The following is a 21,516-nucleotide window of genomic DNA, read 5'->3' on the forward strand; positions in this document are numbered from 1 at the left end:
TTTTTTATTTTATTTTATTTTATTTTACCGTTATTTTACCAGGTAAGTTGACTGAGAACACGTTCTCATTTGCAGCAACGACCTGGGGAATAGTTACAGGGGAGAGGAGGGGGATGAATGAGCCAATTGTAAACTGGGGATTATTAGGTGACCATGATGGTTTGAGGGCCAGATTGGGAATTAAAGGGGGAAAGGGGAAAAATGGCCTCACCACCTAACCCTACACCTATATACCTCTATTTAATAAAAAAGAATACAAATGTATGTATAAAAAATAATAATAATAATAATAATAATATATATATATATATATATATATACACTGAGTTTACAAAACATTAGGAACACCTACTCTTTCCATGAAATGGTAAATCCAGGTGAAAGGTATGATCCCTTATTGATGTCCTTCAATCAGTGTAGACGAAGGGGGGAGGACAGGTTAAAGAAGGATTTTTATGCTTTGAGACATGGATTGTGTGTGGGCCATTTATTGGGTGAATGGGCAAGACAAAAGATTGAAGTGCCTTTGAACGAGGTATGGTAGTAGGGGCCAGGTGCACCGGTTTGAGTGTGTCAAGAACTGCAAAGCTGCTGAGTTTTTCATGCTCAACAGTTTCCCATGTGTATCAAGAATGGTCCACCATCCAAAGGACATCCAGCCAACTTGACATGACTGTGGGAAGCATTGGAGTTAACATGGTCACCTTTCGACAGCTTATAGAGTCCATGCCCCAACTAATTGAGGCTGTTCTGAGGGCAAAAGGGGGTGAACGTGTTCCTAATGTTTTGTACACTCAGTGTATATACAAATATGGAATACATTATTTATTAAGGAATTAATAATTTAATAAACAGCAACCTATTCCACTAGACGTGCAATATCTAACCTAACGTTGCAGGTGTAGAAAGAAATACCTGAGTGGAGTTCCCACAGCCCGTTTTCAGCGGAAAAGGAAGCTGAGTTGAATTAGCTGTATCCCTTTTGTCCAAATAAATTAGAGTATACCACTAAAAAATATACACAGGGCCTTCAGAAAGTCTGTTTACATCCTTGACTTATTCCACATTTTGTTGTGTTACTGCCTGAATTAAACATGGATTAAATATATTTTTCTCTCACCAATCTACACACAATACCCCATAATGACAAAGGGAAAATATGTTTTTATACATTTTTGCAAACATATTGAAAATGAAATACAGAAATATCTAATTTACTTAAGAATTCACACCCCTGAGTCAATACTTTGTAGAATAACTTTTGGCAGAGTCTTTTTAGGTAAGTCTCTAAGAGCTTTCCACAACTGGATTGTGCAACGTTTACCCATTATTCTTTTCAGAATTCTTCAAGCTCTGTCACATTGGTTGTTAATCATTGCTAGACAACCATTTTCAGGTCTTGCCATAGATTTTCTTGTAGATTTAAGTCAGAACTGTAACTGCCACTCAGGAACATTCACTGTCTTCTTGGTAAGCAATTTTGCCTGTGCTTAGCCACCCCTTAATGATTACAAGCATACCCATGACATGATGCAGCCACCACTATGCTTGAAAAGATTTAGAGCGATACTCAGTAATGTGTTGTATTGGATTTGCCCCAAACATAACACTTTGTATTCAGGACAAATAGTGAATTGCTTTCCCCCCAAAAAATGCACTATTACTTTAGTGCCTTGTTGCAAAGAGGATGCATGTTTTGGAATATTTTTATTCTGTACAGGCCTCTTTCTTTTCACTCTGTCAATTAGGTTAGTATTGTGGAGAAACTACAATGTTGTTGATCCATCCTCAGTTTTCTCCTATCACAGCCATTAAGCTCTGTAACTGTTGTAAAGTCACCATTGGCCTCATGGTGAAATCCCTGAGCGGTTTCCTTCCTCTCCGGCAACGGCATTAGGAAGGACACCTGTATCTTCGTAGTGACTGGGTATATTTGATAAACAATCCAAAGTGGAATTAATAACTTCACCATGATCAAAGGGATATTCAATGTCTTCTTTTTTTATTTGTACCAATCTACCAATACAGAAGGCGGCCTTCTTTTCGAGACATTAGAAAACCTCCCTGGTGTTTGTGGTTGAATCTATGTTTGAAATTCAGTGCTCAACTGAGTGATCTTACAGATAATTGTATGTGTGAGGTACAGAGATGAGAGGTACTCTTTCAAAAATCATGTTAAACACTATTATTGCACACAGAGTAAGTTGATGCAACTTATTATGTGACCTGTTAAGCATATTTTTACTCCTGAACTTACTTAGGCTTGCCATAACAAAGGGGATGAATACTTAATGACTCAATACATTTCAGCTTTTCATTTTTAATAAATTTGTAAGTCTCTAAAAACATAATTCCACTTTGACATTATGGGGTATTGGCTGTTGGACAGTGACAAAAAAAATCTAGATTTTATCCATTTGAAATAGTGGTGTAACACAACAAAATGTGGAAAAGGTCAAGGGGTGTGAATACTTTCTGAAGGCACTGGAAGAGAGACTGGGTTAAAACTAGATTATCGTTGGTTGATGCATGATCATCGACAACGATGAAGTCAAGTCAAGTCTAGGTCCAAAAGGCTCCTTAACAGCTTCTACCCCCAAGCAATAAGACTGCTGAACAATTAATCAAATGGGCACTGGATTATTTACATTATTTACATTATTATTTTACATTTGCATTATTTTACTCTGCTGCTACTCATTGTTTATTATCTATGCTTAGTCACTTTACCCCTACCTACTCATTCAAGGGTTTTTCTTTATTTTTTCCTACATTGTAGAATAATAGTGAAGACATCAAAACTATGAATATAACACATATGGAATCATCTTGTAACCAAAAAAAGTGTTTAACAAATCAAAATACATATTATATTTGAGAAGTAGCCACCCTTTGCCTTGATGACAGCTTTGCACACTTTTGTCATTCTCTCAACCAGCTTCATGAGGAATGCATTTCAATTAACAGGTGTGCCTTAAAAGTAAATTTGTGGAATTTCATTCCTTCTTAATGCATTTGAGCCAATCAGTTGTGTTGTGACAAGGTAGTGGGGCTATACAGAAGATAGCCCTATTTGGTAAAATACCAAGTCCATATTATGGCAAGAACAGCTCAAATAAGCAAAGAGAAATTACAGTTCATCATTACTTTAAGACATGAAGGGCAGTCAATACGAAAATGTCAAGACCTTTGAATTATTATTATTATTAATATTATTATTATTATTTGACCATGCTTGTCACTTATGAACATTTTGAACATCTTGGCCATGTTCTGTTATAATCTCCACCCGGCACAGCCAGAAGAGGACTGGCCCCCCTCATAGCCTGGTTCCTCTCTAGGTTTCTTCCTAGGTTTTGGCCTTTCTAGGGAGTTTTTCCTAGCCACCGTGCTTCTACACCTGCATTGCTTGCTGTTTGGGGTTTTAGGCTGGGTTTCTGTACAGCACTTCGAGATATTAGCTGATGTACGAAGGGCTATATAAAATAAACTTGATTTGATGATTTGATTTGAAATATTCTCTAAGTGCAACCGCAAAAACCTTCAAGCGCTATGATGAAACTGTCTCTCATGAGGACCGCCACAGGAATGGAAGACCCAGAGTTACCTCTGCTGCAGAGGATAACTTCATTAGAGTTACCAGCCTCAGAAAAGGCAGCCCAAATAAATGCTTCACAGAGTTCAAGTAACAGACACATCTCAACATCAACTGTTCAGAGGGAACTGTGTGAATCAGGCCTTCATGGTCGAATTGCTGTAAAGAAACCACTACTAAAGTAGACCAATAATAAGATACATGATTGTGCCAACAAACACGAGCAATGGAAATTAGACTGGTGGAAATTTGTCCTTTGGTCCGGAGTCCAAATTGGAGATTTTTGGTTCCAACCGCCGTGTCTTTGTGAGACGTGGTGTGGATGAACGGATGATCTCCGCATGTGTATTTCCCAACGTAAAGCATGGAGGAGGAGGTGTTATGGTGTGGAGGTGCTTTGCTGGTGACACTGTCTGTGATTTATTTAGAATTCAAGGCACACTTAACCAGCATGGCTACCACAGCATTCTGCAGCGATACTCCATCCCATCTGGTTTGGTCTTGGTGGGACTATCATTTGTTTTTCAACAGTACAATGACTCAACACACCTCCAGGCTGTGTAATGGCTATTTTACCAAGAAGGAGAATGGTGGAGTGCTGCATCAGATGACCTGGCATCCACATTCCCCCGACCTCAACCAAATTGAGATGGTTTGGGATGAGTCGGACCGCAGAGTGAAGGAAAAGCAGCCAACAAGTGCTCAGAATATGTGGGAACTCCTTCAAGACTGTTGGAAAAGCATTCCAGGTGAAACTGGTTGAGAGAATGCCAAGCTGTCATCAAGGTAAAGGGTGGCTATTTGAAAAATCTCAAATTTCAAATGTATTTTGATTTGTTTAACACTTTTTTGGTTACTACATGATTCCATATGTGTTATTTCATAGTTTTGATGTCTTCACTATTATACTGCAATGTAGAAAATAATTAAAATAAAGAAAAACCCTTGAATGAGTAGGTTTTCTAAAACTTTTGACCGGTAGAGTATATGTACAAATGACCTAAATTACCTTGACTAACCTGTACCTCCGCACATTGACTCGGCACTGTTAGCCTCGTTATTGTTATTTTATTGTTACTTTTTTTCTTAAGTTTATTTAGTAAATATTGTCTTAATTCTATTTTCTTAAAACTGCATTGTTGGTTAAGTTAAGGGCTTGTAAGTAAGCATTTCACGGTAAGGTTGTTGTATTTGGCGCATGTGACAAATACAATTTGACTTGATATGATTTGATTTGGTGGCATCTTTCTGTGAGGAGGTGAAAAGGCTTGTTTCTTATGTCTGTCACAATAAAATGGTCCTAATTCATTAATTCACACATTAATTTACATTCAATCATTTTCATTCATTCAGTCATTAATTCACAGAAGAACAAAAACAACCATATAATGTAAACATTTGTTTTATTTCATGCCAGGAAAGGCACATTCATACAATCAACTGAACATGTCCATATATCAGAACTGTATATGCACCTACATTCAGGCAGTGCAGGAGTTCTGATGTCAAGGAATAAATGCATTAATGACATTTACACATTTTGAACCACAAATGATAGCACACTGGATAGGACAGACTGGTTTTTTAGACATTTAGCGGAGGAAGCAAATGTGCGCCCTTCAATCCATATAGCTGTCGGAACAATCTATACAGTGCCTAAGCAGACTGGATCAGCAGCACTTCATGGTATTTTGAACAGTCTACATGAATACATCTTCTTTTCAACAGCTAGGTCAAACTCATTTGTTCCTCAACCTACTTGTTTCCATTACTTATGCATTATCTTTATGTACAGTTCATAACTCATCTCCTTAGAAATTGCATAATCACCTCTCATCCTTTCTCAGAATAATGCATATGTGAGTAAAGCATGTTAACAGTCAGGGAGATTGAACCAGATACATGTGTTACTGTGCTTCCTACTTCTTAATCACAGATCAAATCACTCACTCTCATTATGAGACAAGAAAACGTTCACAAATGAGCACCTGAAAACTTATATCCTTTAGCTTATTATCATGGACGACCTTTGACATTGCAAGCACAAACAGATTGACTGGAGGGTAGTGGAGGACAATGCTTTGCTATACTATCTGGTAGACAGAAGAACAACATCATTCATTATGGTGTTATATCAAATTCAGAGGCAAAATGAGTTGCCCTATTGTTAGTTGAACTAGCATCAGTATTTAATAGTAATGTTTATGGACTTCTCTTACATTATTTGGATTGCCTATCACCAAAGCTTTGGTCCAGCTTCTCCTCTGTCCACAATGCCACTTAGATTATACTCTCAGAGGACAGGGGAGGTTTTTGGATTTCTCAACTGTATATTGACAAGAAAATTCTCTAATATCTTAAAAGCCTATTCATGCAGCAACTTCAAATAGTCCAGTTAGGTTAGATAATTCATAACGTAGACACACAGTAAGCATAGGTTTCTAAATGCATAATATCAGACAACACCGCAAAATGTTCTTGAGGCAAAATGCTCCATGTTGGGTGTAGATGAATCACTATGTTTCAAAAGCGAACCTGTATCCTAGACTGCAGGTGTGAATAAATGCACAGTGTACGACAAGGTTGACAGATACTGACTGCAACGGACAGATATTTAGTTTGCTTAAGGATATGTTTTAACAGCTTTACTTTGGCTTGATTATATTTGATGAGGTTGTTGAACATGTATGGCCCATTTGTTTAGGTGTGTGGTGTATGTCTTGTAGTAACTTGTTGCCATAACAATGACCAATCCATCCACCACTTCCATCCAGTCCATCCATCCATACACTTTAGTCTATAACCTGCTTAGTAGGGGATGATTACCATGACGATGACCTCATGCAAACTGGATCGCAATGTGGCATGACAAATCTTGCTCCCATAATACACCACAGTCACTCATTGACCTGTATTTTTTAATTGTCTTTTTTTTAAAAACATTTATTTAACCTTTATTTAACGAGGCAAGTCAGTTAAGAACACATTCTTATTTTCAATGACGGCCTAGGAACAGTGGGCTATCTGTCTTGTTCAGGGGCAGAACGACAGATTTTTACCTTGTCAGCTCGTGGATTTGATCTAGCAACCTTTCGGTTAATGGCCCAACCCTCACCTGCCGTATTGTCTGGATAGTTTCACAGTTTTCCAAGTGAATTATTTTCCCCTTTGAAGTGAATCCATAATATGGACCCAGTTTTATAAGATCATCATTTCGTCAGGACACCAATCAGCAGTGATATATTACTCACAAGATAATGGATGATAGGTAGCAAGGCGATCCACACACCATTTAATGGTCATGCCTTCCTCGCTTTGGTTCACAATGGTCCACTCACCAACCAAGTTTGGTACTCGAGAGAATTACAAATGGATATTGTGTTTTAATAACATCCTCTGGGCCCGAGGTCTGTCTGATTACATACACCAAATGATGAAGCACAGACAGCTGTCAAAGGGGAAAGAGAAACACGCATCTCTGTCAGATTCCTCTTCTTTCCATCATTTTCTTCATCCTTCTTGCCACAGTCATATTCAAATGCCAATTCTAGCTTGGAGCACCAGGTGCCTCCCCTCCACTTCCACAACAAACTCTGGCCCTGTTAATAACAGCGCTCAGCCTGCGAGCAGCCTTAAGACCACGTGCCACCTGCCAAAGACAGGCCCTCGGATTGGGTTTGCTCATGTAAAATGAGACTCATTATTGGTTATTTGTCCATGGGCTTGTTTGGTTTTGGTGTCTGGGCAACAACACCATTGACTATAACAGTCTTATCAGGATCAGTCTTGGCGGCGTTCTTTTTGGACATGTCAGGCTCCCATAGGAAAAACTCGTGCAGGAGGGTGTTGACTGTGTCAGGGCACTCCATCATCACCATGTGACTGCCCTCCTCGATGACTTTCAGAAAAGCAAACAGAAGGATCTGAAATTAAAAGGATAATAGTTACAGTCAAGATATATATATTTTTTTACAATACGATATTAGTCATTGAATATGATGGGCTTGATATAGGGACTGTTCATAATTCATATCATAATTTAATTTAATTCCTCTTTCGTAACAACTTCGAATTGAATTGATATAATGTATATTTTATATATGGGTAGTAGAGCTTCCTAACTCAATTGACATGGATTGGTATTCATAAATGTATGTCTCCTTACCTCGGCCATGCGTTGGTCCTCATCAATGGGCACAAACTTGTCGTACATGCCGTGCACCAACAGGATGGGCACGGTTAGCTCAGCGTGGTACACCTCATCCCCCTCGGGCCAGTACTGCCCGCTCATCATGGCACGCAGCACAAATGGATTCACGTTGAAGGCATTGCCCTGCTTCAGCAGCTGCTTCTCTTTGGCTCCCTGATGGGCAAACCCAGCCCTGAACATGTTGGAAAGACTCATAGCCATCAGTATTACTTGACATTCGAAATTATGTGTTACAGTAAATTCCTCTTACTCTTTGTATGCAGTAGAAGCTAAGCATTGACACTGTACACTACAGTATACTTTCTGTACGAAGAGTATCTTGGTTATGTTTTGTCTACAGCAATAGGTTGTTGTTCTATTTGCAAAGCGATGTGTTGTCATTTTGTCTACAAATGTTGTTTTGTCTGGCAATGTGTTGTTGATTTGTCTGCACTTCAATATTGTTTTGTCTACAAATAGATGAGATGATTTCCTTACTTGAGAAAGCTCCAGGCCAGGCAGGGGGACAGGCAGTGCAGCACACAGGAAGGCAGCTGGAAGATGGAACAGAGGCTGGGCTCCAGAGCTGTGGGCCCCCCTCCATTGATCATCACTACCTTGTGAACCTGGTCTGGATACTCATGGGCCAGGAAGGTACAGAATGATACCCTGAAAGGGATATAATCAAAGGTGTAAAAACAATGTATTGGGAACCTGCTGTCTAATTGGTCCCATCATCATCACATCATCATAACCCTGCCCTCTAATTGGTCCCTTCATCGTGACATTGCCATAACCCTGTTCTTTGATTGGTCTCTTCATCATGACATCGTCATAACCCTGCTCTCTAATTGGTCCCTTAATTGTGACATCGTCATAATGCTACTCTTTGATTGGTTCTTCTTCATCAGTCATTGTCACAGCACCAGTTTATTATGTGTTTCAAGGCATGTTCAAATACTGTTATTAATTTACTATCATGATATTCAGTCTGTTAATTGACCTAAGACATAAGATGATACTTGGTAATCAATTGACCGTTCATTTTTAACAGAGAAGCAAGCATACTGACCCATAGGAGTGCCCAATGAGAATGTTGCGTTTACGGGCGTATTTCTTGAAGATGGCACGCATGTCTTCGGCCAGGGCGTAGAAGGTGTAGGCCGCCGCAATGTGGGGGGCCGTGCTGGCCCCGTGGCCCGCCAGGTCAGGTGCGATGACCTCATACCCTAGCCGCGAGAAGAAGTCCAGCTGGCTGCCCCAGATGTCCAGCGAGCCGCCGACCCCGTGCACGAAAAAGAGCGCCACGTCCGAGTGCGTCCCCTTGCAGCTGGAGATCTCCCTCTCCGAGTCAATCATCACCATGCGCTTGGGCTTTCGGCGACGCCGGCGAGGCGGGGGCGCGGGTTTCTGCTCCCCGACCATGGACAGGGGAGGTGCGGGTTTGGGTTCAGGAGATGTGGGCACTTCCTTATAGTCGGCCAGTTCCACCTCCACGGTGCTGCAGGGCTCCAGGTCTCCATCCTGGCACTGGACAATCTCCGAGTGCAGCACGTCACCCAGGTTCTCAATGACTAGCTGGCCGTTGCGGTAGACAGTGATCTTGCGCTTGCAGTGCACACTGCTACTGTTGTTGCTGTTTCCGCTGCCCTTCTCCTGCTCTGGCTCCTTTACTTGGTTCTCCTCCGTCACTACTGGCGCCCGGCGCTCGGGCATGATGTGGCGAACCCTGAGGACTCTCCCAGGCTTCACTTCTACAAACTCGAAGGTGTCAGCTGGCTCAGAAGAGTCGACGGGCATCACCAGGCTGGCAGCCTTCCCAGTCAGACAGCACAGGATCCCATCTGTAATGCTGGTCAGCATGGTGCCTGCCTGCAGAGATACATCCATGAGAAATGCCAACGAGCTATCAGTTTCATTGAAAAAATGACATTTTCCAAACGGATAGGTAGTAAGTACTGTGGTAAGAACATGAGGTAATCACAGGATGCTGGTGTCACCTCAATTGGGGAGAATGGGCTTGTGGTAATGGCTGGAACGGAATGAGCGGAATGGTACCAAATACATCAAACATGGTGTCCATGTGTTTGATGCCATTCCATTTGCTCCGTTCAAGCCATTATTATGAGCCGTCCTCCCCTCAGCAACCTCCACTGCAGGTAACATAATCTGAGTGTCGAAAAAGTCTCTGATTATAAAATACTGTTTATACACAACAAACATAGTATAACAACCTAAAAAGGAGCTGTCCTCCCCTCAGCACCCTCCATTGGTAAAAACACATAATAGGAAGGATCTGGTAGGCTTAACAGACAACAAAGATCAACTGTCAACAAAAATCTTTGAGTTAAAAGTTCCCCCTGGCTCTCACCACAACAGTTCACCACACAGAAAACTACAAAACAGTTATTTGTAAATGACATTTGCTCCATGATAAACACCCTAGGGTTTCTCAATCATTAAGCTTTCAATTTAAAAAGTACCAGTTTCACACTGGGTTCAACGTCAGTCCATAGATAACAGTAAAAACAATACCCACTTCGTCTCAGTGTGGAGAAGCAGAATCAATTCACATAATGACCTAGACACAAACTAAGAATAGACAAGGCTCTTCCAAAATGGCCCCTGGACCCTAGGGTATAAATAGAATGTTAGCAATGGCACAGCTGGGTTCATGCCAACTGCTCACTGACTGTATGTATTCCATGTGCCAATGGGGTTTGGTTTTCAGTAAACCAGCAGACGATGGTCTTTACGAAGACGGTTATGTCCAATAATGGCTCAAGAGGTTTTTGGCAGTCGGGTATTGGAGTATTTTATATCACACTGTTTAAATATAGACACATAGACTATCAACGGGAAGCAGAACGGAAGTGGCATATCTACAATATGTGTTGGAACTTGGATCCAGACTTCATTGTTTCCTATGTACAGTAACTGTGTCTCTGCTAACGTAACCTAATTTAAACTGTTGGTCTATCGTTCAATTATCTTATGTAAAGCTGGAGTTTATGATCTATTTATGCTTAGAAATTATGATCCCGGCCATGCAAGACATTTGATTGAGTTACATTTCCAGTCAATAACGTTGACCGATATTATTAAATCATGCTCATAGCTACAGTCAGTGAGGTCTGGGGAAAACTACCACAGCCATTTTCAATTCTCAGAAAAGTGTTGCCTCCACAACAGGGAGGCTTTTCTAATGACGAGTTTGTGGAAACCCTTCCTATAAAAGCTGACCTGACACACTGGCTTTAATCAACATTTATATTTCGCTCCTGTTATTCACACCAAGGTCACACCATTGACTTGCATAAATGTCAAGCCACACACGCGCACACACACACACACACACACACACACACACACACACACACACACACACACACACACACACACACAATAATAATGGCAGAGCTCTGAGGGGAAGGATGATATGATTCAAGTTCCCCCTTCTCTCACTCACTACCCACCTCCAATCACCTTCAACCCCGGATTCATATTCTAGCTTTATACATGATTTATTCACAATAAGGGGACATGTGTCTAAATGATTAATACTCGCGGGTGCATTTTAAACAGACTAAGTCTCATTGTTCTATCTCTTTACTCTTACATGTAATTGAAATGTCATCTGTGTAATGCTTGCCATTAAAATGCTGAATAGCAGCAGATAAAACTGCTGTGTACGTATATTACAATTCCCGACCCAGATGTGTATGCTAATCGCTGACGCTGACCTAGCGAAGTTTATTAAGAAAATGAGGTGCACTGGGAAATGAGAGGCTTCTTATGCCAAAAGGAAGTTTTGTTTAGCTTAACGATTTTGAGTGTGCAGGTTTGGCGAAGGCAAGTTAATGAAGTTTGGTTTAATATACAGATGGGACATCAGAAAGCAGGTAATAGGGAGATAGAAGGGGCCATTGATCCTGGTAAATGACACCTCTGCATGAGGTGGAGCTTATTGCTCACTCTATCCCTGCCTCCACACACTAAGGGGAGTTCATTAACGTATTGAAGTGGCACACAGGGATCAATGTTTGGCTGATGGGAGAGGGATGGAGAGAGTGAGTGAAATGAGAAAGAGAGAGTGAAGGAGCGGGAAGGTGGATAAGGAGAGGGAAGCAGGGACGAAGAGGGTGCGAGAAAGAAGGAAGGAAGGAGAAATAGAGGGAGACAGAGAGAATTTATGGAGTGTTGTGAAGGAGCGGGAAGGTGGATAAGGAGAGGGAAGCAGGGACGAAGAGGGTGCGAGAAAGAAGGAAGGAAGGAGAAATAGAGGGAGACAGAGAGAATTTATGGAGTGTTGTGAAGGTTGATGCCATCCTGTACTATCCTGTTTCATCCAGGAGCCAAGTGACATTTTGATTGCTTTTCCTTGGTGTGTCAATATGGTGAGCTGCTACAAGCAGTGAGTGAGTCATTAATCGTATGAACATCTGCTACCATCACAACATTCAGTAGACACATCTAAATGTGTATTTATTTAACGTGATGACCTCTAAATCATGACATTAAGTTTAGGGTTCAGGATAGTGGATAATATGTCTATTAGCACTGCGAAAGCCATGACATATAGGCTTATACTGCATATCCCTTATGTAATAACATATCATATTGAGGTTATTATATCATCTGATCGTATCAGGCTTGATATAAGACTGAACAGGAAGTATGTTGGAGGTGGACTTCCCTGCAGGGGATGAGGTGATGATTGATAAACTGCGAAGAGACTTGCACTCTATTGAATACTCTATTCGCACCCCGTAGCGCACTAAACAACGCACCGTGGTTCGCAAAAAAAGGGTAGTCTCGGTTCCGATTCAATTCGTGCCGTGGTGAGGTTCGCTGCTGGTGAGAACGCAGTCCGTACAAAGGAAAATATTATTGATATTGTTTGACTGCGAGCATTTGATGAAATACACGCAGCATCATAACCTGAGATCTCTGAAACGTTCGGTGAGTAGCAGCGCATTTATGAGCACATCCGATGAAGATTAGGGGATACCGGGACTATACCAAGGATATAGGCTACGGAATTCACGTCGGAGTGCTGTTTCCTCCCGTCAGCCCAAAGCGAAAGTAATATGAAGATTGGGACAAGTGAGGCTTCATGATAATCACAAACGGTTTTAACGTGAATATTTTTGTCTAATAAACAAATTACTTGCAGGGACACGTGGTTTTGTTTATGAATTGTAGTTCGTTTACATTTGGCAATGTCAAACCAACCGGACAAAATGATAAAAAACACAAACGATAATAACAATAGTCGAACTCTGATTTGAACTATAGCTCAAAACTATGCGTGAAAACTACCTAAAATGCAAAGGACCTCTCGACTCAACATCGACCCTGACATTTAATCCCACGTATTAAGGTCGAAATTTAAAGTGAGATTTGAATATGAATTCTCGAGCATGGCGCTTGCAACGCTAGGGTTGTGGGTTCGATTCTCGTAGGGGCCCAGAACTGTAAAAAATACGAAAATGTATGCACTCACTACCGTAAATCGCTCTGCATACGAGCGTCTGCTAAAGGACTAAAATGTAAATGAAATGAGTTTCCAAGTGGACTGCCTCTAAATTCTCTCACCCATGTTACTCAGCCATTTTACTATTTGATCTGCAATGCAGAATTAGGTTGATTATTCAAGCGTCATGTTTAACACACATTTGGTACGCTCTGTGCTCTAGTTTTCCACCCACACTAGGCCTCCAGTAGCCTAATACATTCTGATGCATATGTACAGTATTCAAGATACCTGGTTTGGAGGACCACTGAATCTACGATTACAATAATGTATCAAGTCTGTAAAGAAATGCAAATGTGCAGTTTATTACTAGTTATGTTTGTACTACCTATAAACATATAATGTACCACAGAGCGCAGTCAAATTCAGGTAAGACATTTGAGCATACGATCATTTTTTCAAAACTATTATGAAATATTTAACAATTTGCCAAATAGCCACTACAGTAGCCTTTATATATGGTAAGAGGACCATGAGCAAGATACAGTATATACCAACAACATAAATCAATATGGAGTTGGTGTGTTGCGCATTAATGCATCATGATTGACATCTATTTATCTGAATTCCCATTATGAAACATAACATATACTGTTTCAGATATGGTATCAAATTGAAACAACATATAGTAATAACGTTTACTGGTGCATATGCCTATTTTTAAACGAAATTCTTACCTTACTGATGATGATCAAGGATGATGAGAAATATGATGCTCCTCTCCCATAAGACGATAGTCAATAGGTTGTTTATAATTAACTGCAGCTGAAAAATATGTTGCATTGGTTGCAATATTAGTATAATTCAAAAGCAACCTGCAAAGGTCCTTCTGCAAGATGGAGAAGTTGATAATTGGCTTTATCTAGAGATGGTTTACATCTTACTAATCAAACAAACGGAATAAGGCTTTAAATCGAAGTAATGCACACTAGGAAGGTGTGCCAATTGCAATTTTAAAATTACCATAGTAATGACAGATAGCAATACTTTTTCGATCAGCATCCTTCCGCGCTGCGCACACGGGCGAGATTCTACCAACCCTTTTGCCCTTGTTGTTTTCCGCATCCACGGAATTCTCCTCTCAGCTTCCTTCGGCTGTTGAATGACAAGTAATACAGCGAATAGGCCACAAACATTGGTTCTACTAAAGCCAATAGGATATCTTGTATTCCTGTTGCTATGGCCGGGTGGGGAAATGTTCTAATCAAGAGATTCACATACCATAGGCATGTGTGTGTGTGTGTGTGTGTGTGTGTGTGTGTGTGTGTGTGTGTGTGTGTGTGTGTGTGTGTGTGTGTGTGTGTGTGTGTGTGTGTGTCTGTGTGTGTGTGTGTGTGTGTGTGTGTGTGTCTTGATATTTATATACGTCAATGTGACATGTAGCTAGATGGGTGAATGGATGGATGAGCCCATACAGATTAAATAGAAATGTAGAATACATGTGGGAAAAGATGTGAGTGAGATGAGCAGCATCAACACTGCAGCATCTGGGACTCTACAAGACTCCTTCACTTGTCCGGTCAACCAGATCATTGGCCAGGTCCTTCCTGCATGGCAAGATGGTGCTGGGGGCCATGAAAAAGGTTACCTTACAACCCCCTGAAGTTTCACAACTTAATTATCATCTGAATTATCAAAGAAATGGCACATAAAGTTGTAATTAATTTAGCATAAAAAGCTTAAAACAACTACTCTCCCACGTGTGTAATACAATCATATTCGAATCTCTGGCTGTAAGCGATAACAGGCTGTAGAAAACATGTTACTATAAGTAATATATCGAAAACATGGTGGTAAATAAAACATGCATTTAGATATATGTTGTAATATGTCTATGAAATAGATAAATAACATGTTTTTTTAAAACGTTAAAATACAAGTACTTTAATACGCATGTATTTGTCTAAAATCTCCAGACTTTAAGTGGATTATCTCCATTTCAAATCAACATCTTTGCGTTCAAACGCTTGTGACCTGCACTTCGATTGGATGAAAAACGAGAGCCAATCGTAGCTCTGAATGGAAGTAGGGTGATTTTGCATTTCGATGACATTCATGTTGTGCTTAGCGCATACCCCAGTGACCAAGCTAGCTAGCAAAGTCAGTGATTAAACCGTCTAAAATATTGTCTAAAATGAATATTATCACGTCGTCATTTTCCCGGTTTCATGGAGTGATATGCTCCACCAGGTAAATTAGCTACGATGTTCAAATGAATTTGAAAAGTGTATGTTTTAGAAGTCCTCGTGGCATGAGTTTCCACGTATACTAGGTAGCTAGCTAACGTTACTGTTATTTAGCTAACGTCAGCTGGCTAACTTTCTGGATATGTGAATGATGTTGCTGCAGCAGTGTTGCCGGCTTTCTTTGCACGTTTGATGCCACCCTCCACGTCTTACCACATCAAATGTGTTGCTTACATGCTTGGATTTACTTTAAATAATGTTTATATGTTAAGTGAACTAGCTATCCATGAACTGATGCTAACTAACTCATGACAAAACAAACTAAACTAGCTTTACATTTTCACAAACCAACAGCCATATTTTCCTAAAGCTTGAATGCGTTCGCACTCTGCTGAATAGTTTGCATGGTTAAATCATAAAACTAATAGCATACCGTACGTTTATTATCATACAGGATTGTTGCACCACAGCTTCCAGTATCCAGTGGCCACCAGCCACGAGCACTGAGTGGTTGGGTGCTGTCCCGGGCCAGTGTATCTCCCCAGACCTCTCGGTGTGGACCTCTCACATCACAGGCAGAGGGGGCAGGGGTGTTTCAGCAACTCCCCTGGCACCACCAGCAGATTCGCACAGGGAAGCGGGGCACAGAGTATCAGCCCAAGAATATAAAGCGTAAGAGGACCCATGGCTGGATCAAGAGGATCAGCACTCAGGGTGGCATCGAGGTGATTCTCCGTAGAATGCTGAAAGGGCGAAAATCCCTGTCACACTAAGCACCCAATGGACAAACGTTTTTTGGTGAATTTATTGAAGTACCCAGATTTTGTCACCACTGTTGAGAAAATGCATAACAACTTCAAGACTGACTGGCCCAGTTTTGTGTAGAACTGATTGTCAGTTATTGGATATGTGAAGGCAGATGTTTGTCCATGTAAATAGATAAATATTTTACACACTTTGACAAATGTTTTCCCATCATGTATTTCAGCAACTATCTTGTAGAGGCTTAGAAGTAGTGCAGAGCCTTGCTGTTGCAATCAGTACATTTGAAATGGCATATGACCTTGTTAATTCATGCAGGAGGAAAGTTGTGATAAAAGACCCGAAGTTGTACATGTCAACATACATTGGTGGGGTTGAACTAGGTTCATAATTTGAATATTGTACTTTAATAAATAGGTGCTGGGCTATAAGCATCTGTGCTATTCAGTTGCTGCTAAAATAGATAGACCTTCTGACCTTCATACATTTTAAAGCTAATACACATGTGTCACTCAAGTCTTTGTCTTGCTCGAATAAAAGCTGAGTTTCTGAATAAATATACTTTGTTTTGTTGCATGAGCGTGTGTAGTTGGTACAAGTCCGTGGGATTTGAGATGATGCAACAAATGAAATATATACATTTCTGTGAATAATATCTACTTGTTAGGAAATTACCAATTTGAAATGATACTTGAAATTAAAAAATAATGAATTTGTTTCTGACCACCTTGCCGTCACGTTACATGTGAAGGCATCTGCTCGCCATTGGCGAGCTGGTTTCTCACGGAAACACTAGTGACCCAATGAGTATTGTACTGTATCATTCTACGATTGTCCATCTTCTCCTGTAGCCAATGGAGCATCAGGCAAGAAGACGAGGAACGCCCATACACGGACTAGGAACAGAAATGGAGTAGATGGACTCGTTATCTTATACCTCAACTCTTGTTACTCTAAATTGCGTGCTTAGCTAGCAGTCAATTAAGTACAGTATGCTTTGTAATTCGATGCAACACAGTTTTATTAGCGTCTAAGTCAAACCTAATTTTACAAATAACACATCTTTATTTGATTGTAGCATATTCTATACTAATTTGTAAGCAACCAGTGAATGCTTAGCTACGACAAAGCACAGCCTATAATAGTAGCTAGCTAACGTTAGCGAGTTGCTAGCTTGATAGACAAGCTTGGCTAGTTAGCTAGCTGGTAGTCTTTGCTAGTTTATGAAATACTTGGAAATGACTTGGAATTGATGCACACATTCGTTGTACTTTGTGTAATCTTGAATATTTGAGAAAGCCAAGGCTAAATATCACATTTCGCTAGCTAGCTAAGCAGGTTCGTGTTGTTGCTAGCAGATTTTCCACCCGCATCAGCTAACGTTAGCTAGCAACTTTTTTGTCTGTGTTCTCTTTCTGGGGTGAAAAGCCACAATGGATAAGGTAACGTCTCTTTTCTTTTAGGTAGTTATCAAGCTAAACATGTAACAGTTACTAACTAAAGTTAGTTGGCTACCATGTTTTTAGTTTGAACTCGTTAACGTAGTTAGGAAATGTTTACTTTTGGATCCTCAACTGACTTGGCTAACTAACTGGATATGGCAGTTAGAAAAGAGACATGTTTCATGATATGGGCCTAATATATTGTCCCTCACTAACTACTCATCTATTTATTAGCTCGCTAACTAGCTATGTCATATGTGTAGGTACAGTAATTGCCCAGTTGGTTATCCAGGAACATGTTTCCCAATCCTACTGTTCAGACTTGAAGTATCATAAAAAGTTTGAATAGTCTGTCAGCCTGAGCCATTTCTCACGCTTGCCACTTTTCCTAAACAGGCAGATTTTTTAAAAGGACTACCTGTCTTCAACAAAAGCAATTTCAGCAGATTTCACGCAGACTCTGTCTGCAGAACTTCAGTAAGTGTCATCCTGCCATACAATCTCTGTACGTCAATGCAATCTCAAATGAATGGGATTGCTTGGCATTTCACCTGTATTGGAGATCATGAATTGCTAAAGTCCAAAATAGATATTGTGCCAAACAATGCCATCATTTAGTTGATCTTTGTTATATTTCTTGATGTTTGAGACTTTCAGTTAGTGGACTCATACTTGATTTAAACTCTTTGTCACAGATTTCTGTATTTGTTTCAGAACCGGAGGCCCTCTGTGTATCTTCCAATTCGGGAGTATCCATCAGAACAGAGTAAGTGTCCCCTCCGATTCCAATGGTACTCTGTTGCCACAGTATCTGTGCTGATGTGTACTTTGGATGAGAATTGTGTGAAGCTTGAGTAATAAAGCTTACACATTATAGATCTATATTTACAACATTAATGCATTCTTTGTGATTTATATTGGTTTTGATCTGATATATATATTTCCTTCAAGTCATTGTCACAGAGAAGACAAATATTCTATTGAGATACCTTCACCAGCAGTGGGACAAAAAGGTAAAGTAATGGGAAAGTTGATACCTTGGAAAGTCATAATGTATTGTTCTTTTACACGATATGGGCACTGTATTGTTTAATGTATGTTAGCTAGTTTTCCAAGCCCTCCATGTCTTTTTGTCTTAACAGAATGCAGCCAAAAAGAGGGAGCAGGAGCACATTGAGGGGGAGAACACTGCACCTCCGCGGAAAATTGCCAGAACGGACAGTCAGGAGTTGAATGAGGACTCGTAGAGTGCTGTGTCATCAACATGCAACACACACACAATTATGGATAAAGAAGCACACAAGCAAAGTGCATTTGACAGACAGGACAGACCACTGCCTACATTGTTCAACATGATCTTGGGACGCTGACAGTTTTGTCTCTTTGTATTTTATTTGTATTTTATTTTCCCTTAACTTCGATTGGCACATAGCTGAAAAGCTCTGCCTTGATAACAAAAGACACAATAACATTATCTCCTCCCCCTCAAATTCATTGTTGCTTGACCATGTTTCTACATTTCTATTGCTCTGTTTGCTTTCATTAATTTACTTGTACTTCATCTGTACTTTGACCTGTGTTTTTTAAAGTCATGTCCATTTAATCAATTAAATTGCATGCCATTTATATATATCCTTCTGGGCTTGGAGTGAATAGAATATGGTCTCCATTGCCTCAGTTTAAGTTTGTTATTATACTGTTACACTGAAGGATGCGTGAGAGATCCCCAACAATTATTACGGTGACTGGAAAATGACGACAGTGTTTAGACTTTAGATTGAATTAGTCTCAGGTTGTTATGGGGAATGCTGTCTCAAAAGGCTGCATTCGTGAAGGTGTTTATCTCTCCTGGTTTGAGTGATTAATTGCCTTAATGGAAATGTGTTTCTTGGTCATTTAAGGACCCTCCCTCTGTTTACATTGTGATGTCATTGGAGGAAATACACACTGTTAATGAGTGGGTGTGGAGAATGCTTCCACGGGGTCATATTGGGGCTCATTTAAAGGCATACCAAATGCAAACCTTTAGAGCTCGCCAGCTTGTAGTCCTAAAAAACTGACCCCCAAAACTGTTACATTTCTATGGGAGAAAGAATGGGGTTTTGGGATTAACAAAGGCTTAGGACATCTTAACGGTTTTGTTCAATGAGATAATGAATAAGTTAACATGACCTTTATGAATTATGAAGCCTTTATGTCCATGTTTTAATTATATAAATGCTTCAAATTTCACAAAGTGACGTTAGCTGACTAATATTATTCCATAGAACAAAACGTATAAGATTTAAGCCTGTGTTTACCACAGACCTTATTTTTGGCATTTATCCAAAAACCCTCCCAAAACCATATTCATTTTCCCATAGGTTTTGGCCAACGAGCCATGACTGAGTTAGTGCCTACAGAAAGACGCCATTACTATTGCTCTCTATACAGTATAAAAACAGACCAATTTTGTAGCAATGCATAACAAATGATGCTCAATGTGTTTTTCCCCCTAGACTCTAGCAGCTAGATTGCCATCACATCTAGAATTATCTTGAAACAGATAAGTGTTTGTGGATATTATAACACTTATGACTGTTAACATGGTATGGCTCCACAAGTAAACGTATAGCTAGCTGCCAAGACTAAACTTGGCTCAGGTACTTTGATGGCTCCACAAGTAAAACCATAGCTGCTAAGTTGCAACTTGGCATAATCGATCTGTGTGAACCGATAGTATATGTCTTGCTTTAGTCAATATGTGGGATACATGTGCAATTCAGGTGTATAGAACCTTGTCTCAAAGTGGCATGCTGTTAAACTGTTAATGTGGGGCATAGTTGTGTTTGTAACATTATCAACAGCTGTAATTACACAAGCGGAGAGTATTGTTCCTGATCCGCTCTCTCTATCCTTCTGCTGCTACTTACAAAGATCTGGTATTGTCTAGTGAGTCGTTTATCCTGTCCAAAACTATGGGTTATAAAGTTTGTGTGTATATGGTTTGCTTCTTTAGACCATTACCAAGTAATAGTTCAAGGACTTGCAGGGTCCAGAACCTTTAGATCATTGGATCCTTGTATCTTACCTGTTTGAATGCATGTACAGTTTAAACTCTGCAGGCCATATGTTTAAGGTGGTGTCAGCTCATCTTGTTTGAGTTGATCTTGAGGCTGGCTGACGATCCGCTACCATTATGTTCCTTGGTGAAGCTAGCTGTCTACATTTGTTAATGTTGAGAGTTCTTTCCACAGGTAGACACGTGTTTTGAAGATGATGCACTCCCTCCCTCATTCAGTTCTCAACAGTAAACTGTGTGATGATCTGTATAGACATTGTGTGCTGTGATTTGTGGGGCCGTGCCATATAAAAGCACTTGTCTTGGGACCTTACTCCTGTTGATTTCAATGAAAATGCTTCAAATATTTGCCCATGAAATTTTGAGGTCATTTTTTGACCATTGACTTTTCCAATGGGCATAAGTTTATTGATTGTTTCTCTTTAAAACCAACAGCTGCAAGCTAAAAAGCACATTTTTTGGTTGATCTCATATGGCAATGACCCTCTGCAAAGATGTGCTTTCAAGAGTACTTTATGTTTCAATACTTTGGATCATTGGTCTCAATAAAGTGATCTGGGAAGTGTCAAGTTGCTGATGAATGTTTGTTTGTACTGTCTACTGAGCCTCCATGAGGTTTGTGTTTCCTTATAATATTGGAATTCACCAAAACATATTTTGCATACACGCAAAGGTGGCTAGTAAATTAATATACCTACAGACGGCAGGAATAGGCAGGCTACGTGATAAAGTTGCCATGGTAGCT

At 40.1% G+C, this 21,516-nt stretch overlaps 2 protein-coding genes and 1 pseudogene across 3 annotated transcripts; 2 read left to right on the plus strand and 1 right to left on the minus strand.

Moving 5' to 3' along the window:
* Positions 1-4,981: 4,981 nt before the first annotated feature.
* On the minus strand, positions 4,982-14,551 carry LOC129823837 (protein ABHD8-like). Of its 2 annotated transcripts, XM_055882867.1 has the most exons (6): positions 14,284-14,551; positions 13,998-14,085; positions 8,857-9,656; positions 8,283-8,453; positions 7,761-7,977; positions 4,982-7,518 (listed from the first exon to the last, which is right to left on the minus strand). In XM_055882867.1, the coding sequence occupies exons 3-6, from the start codon at positions 9,645-9,647 to the stop codon at positions 7,303-7,305; spliced, it is 1,395 nt and encodes a 464-aa protein (XP_055738842.1). In that variant the 5' UTR covers positions 9,648-9,656; positions 13,998-14,085; positions 14,284-14,551; the 3' UTR covers positions 4,982-7,302. The 2 variants fall into 2 exon arrangements, with proteins under 2 accessions (XP_055738842.1, XP_055738841.1); XM_055882866.1 differs by having other exon boundaries at positions 13,998-14,551.
* Positions 14,552-15,377: 826 nt separating this feature from the next.
* Positions 15,378-16,825, plus strand: LOC129823841 (uncharacterized; annotated as a pseudogene).
* Positions 16,826-17,116: 291 nt separating this feature from the next.
* LOC129823842 (DET1- and DDB1-associated protein 1-like) lies at positions 17,117-21,340 on the plus strand. The gene is made up of 5 exons (XM_055882875.1): positions 17,117-17,710; positions 18,107-18,187; positions 18,425-18,476; positions 18,662-18,723; positions 18,853-21,340. Exons 1-5 carry the CDS (start codon positions 17,702-17,704, stop codon positions 18,955-18,957), a joined length of 309 nt encoding a protein of 102 aa, XP_055738850.1. The 5' UTR covers positions 17,117-17,701; the 3' UTR covers positions 18,958-21,340.
* The last annotated feature ends 176 nt before the right edge of the window (positions 21,341-21,516 follow it).

This window comes from Salvelinus fontinalis, chromosome 26 (genome assembly GCF_029448725.1).
Source record: "Salvelinus fontinalis isolate EN_2023a chromosome 26, ASM2944872v1, whole genome shotgun sequence".
Taxonomy (NCBI): Eukaryota; Metazoa; Chordata; class Actinopteri; order Salmoniformes; family Salmonidae; genus Salvelinus; species Salvelinus fontinalis.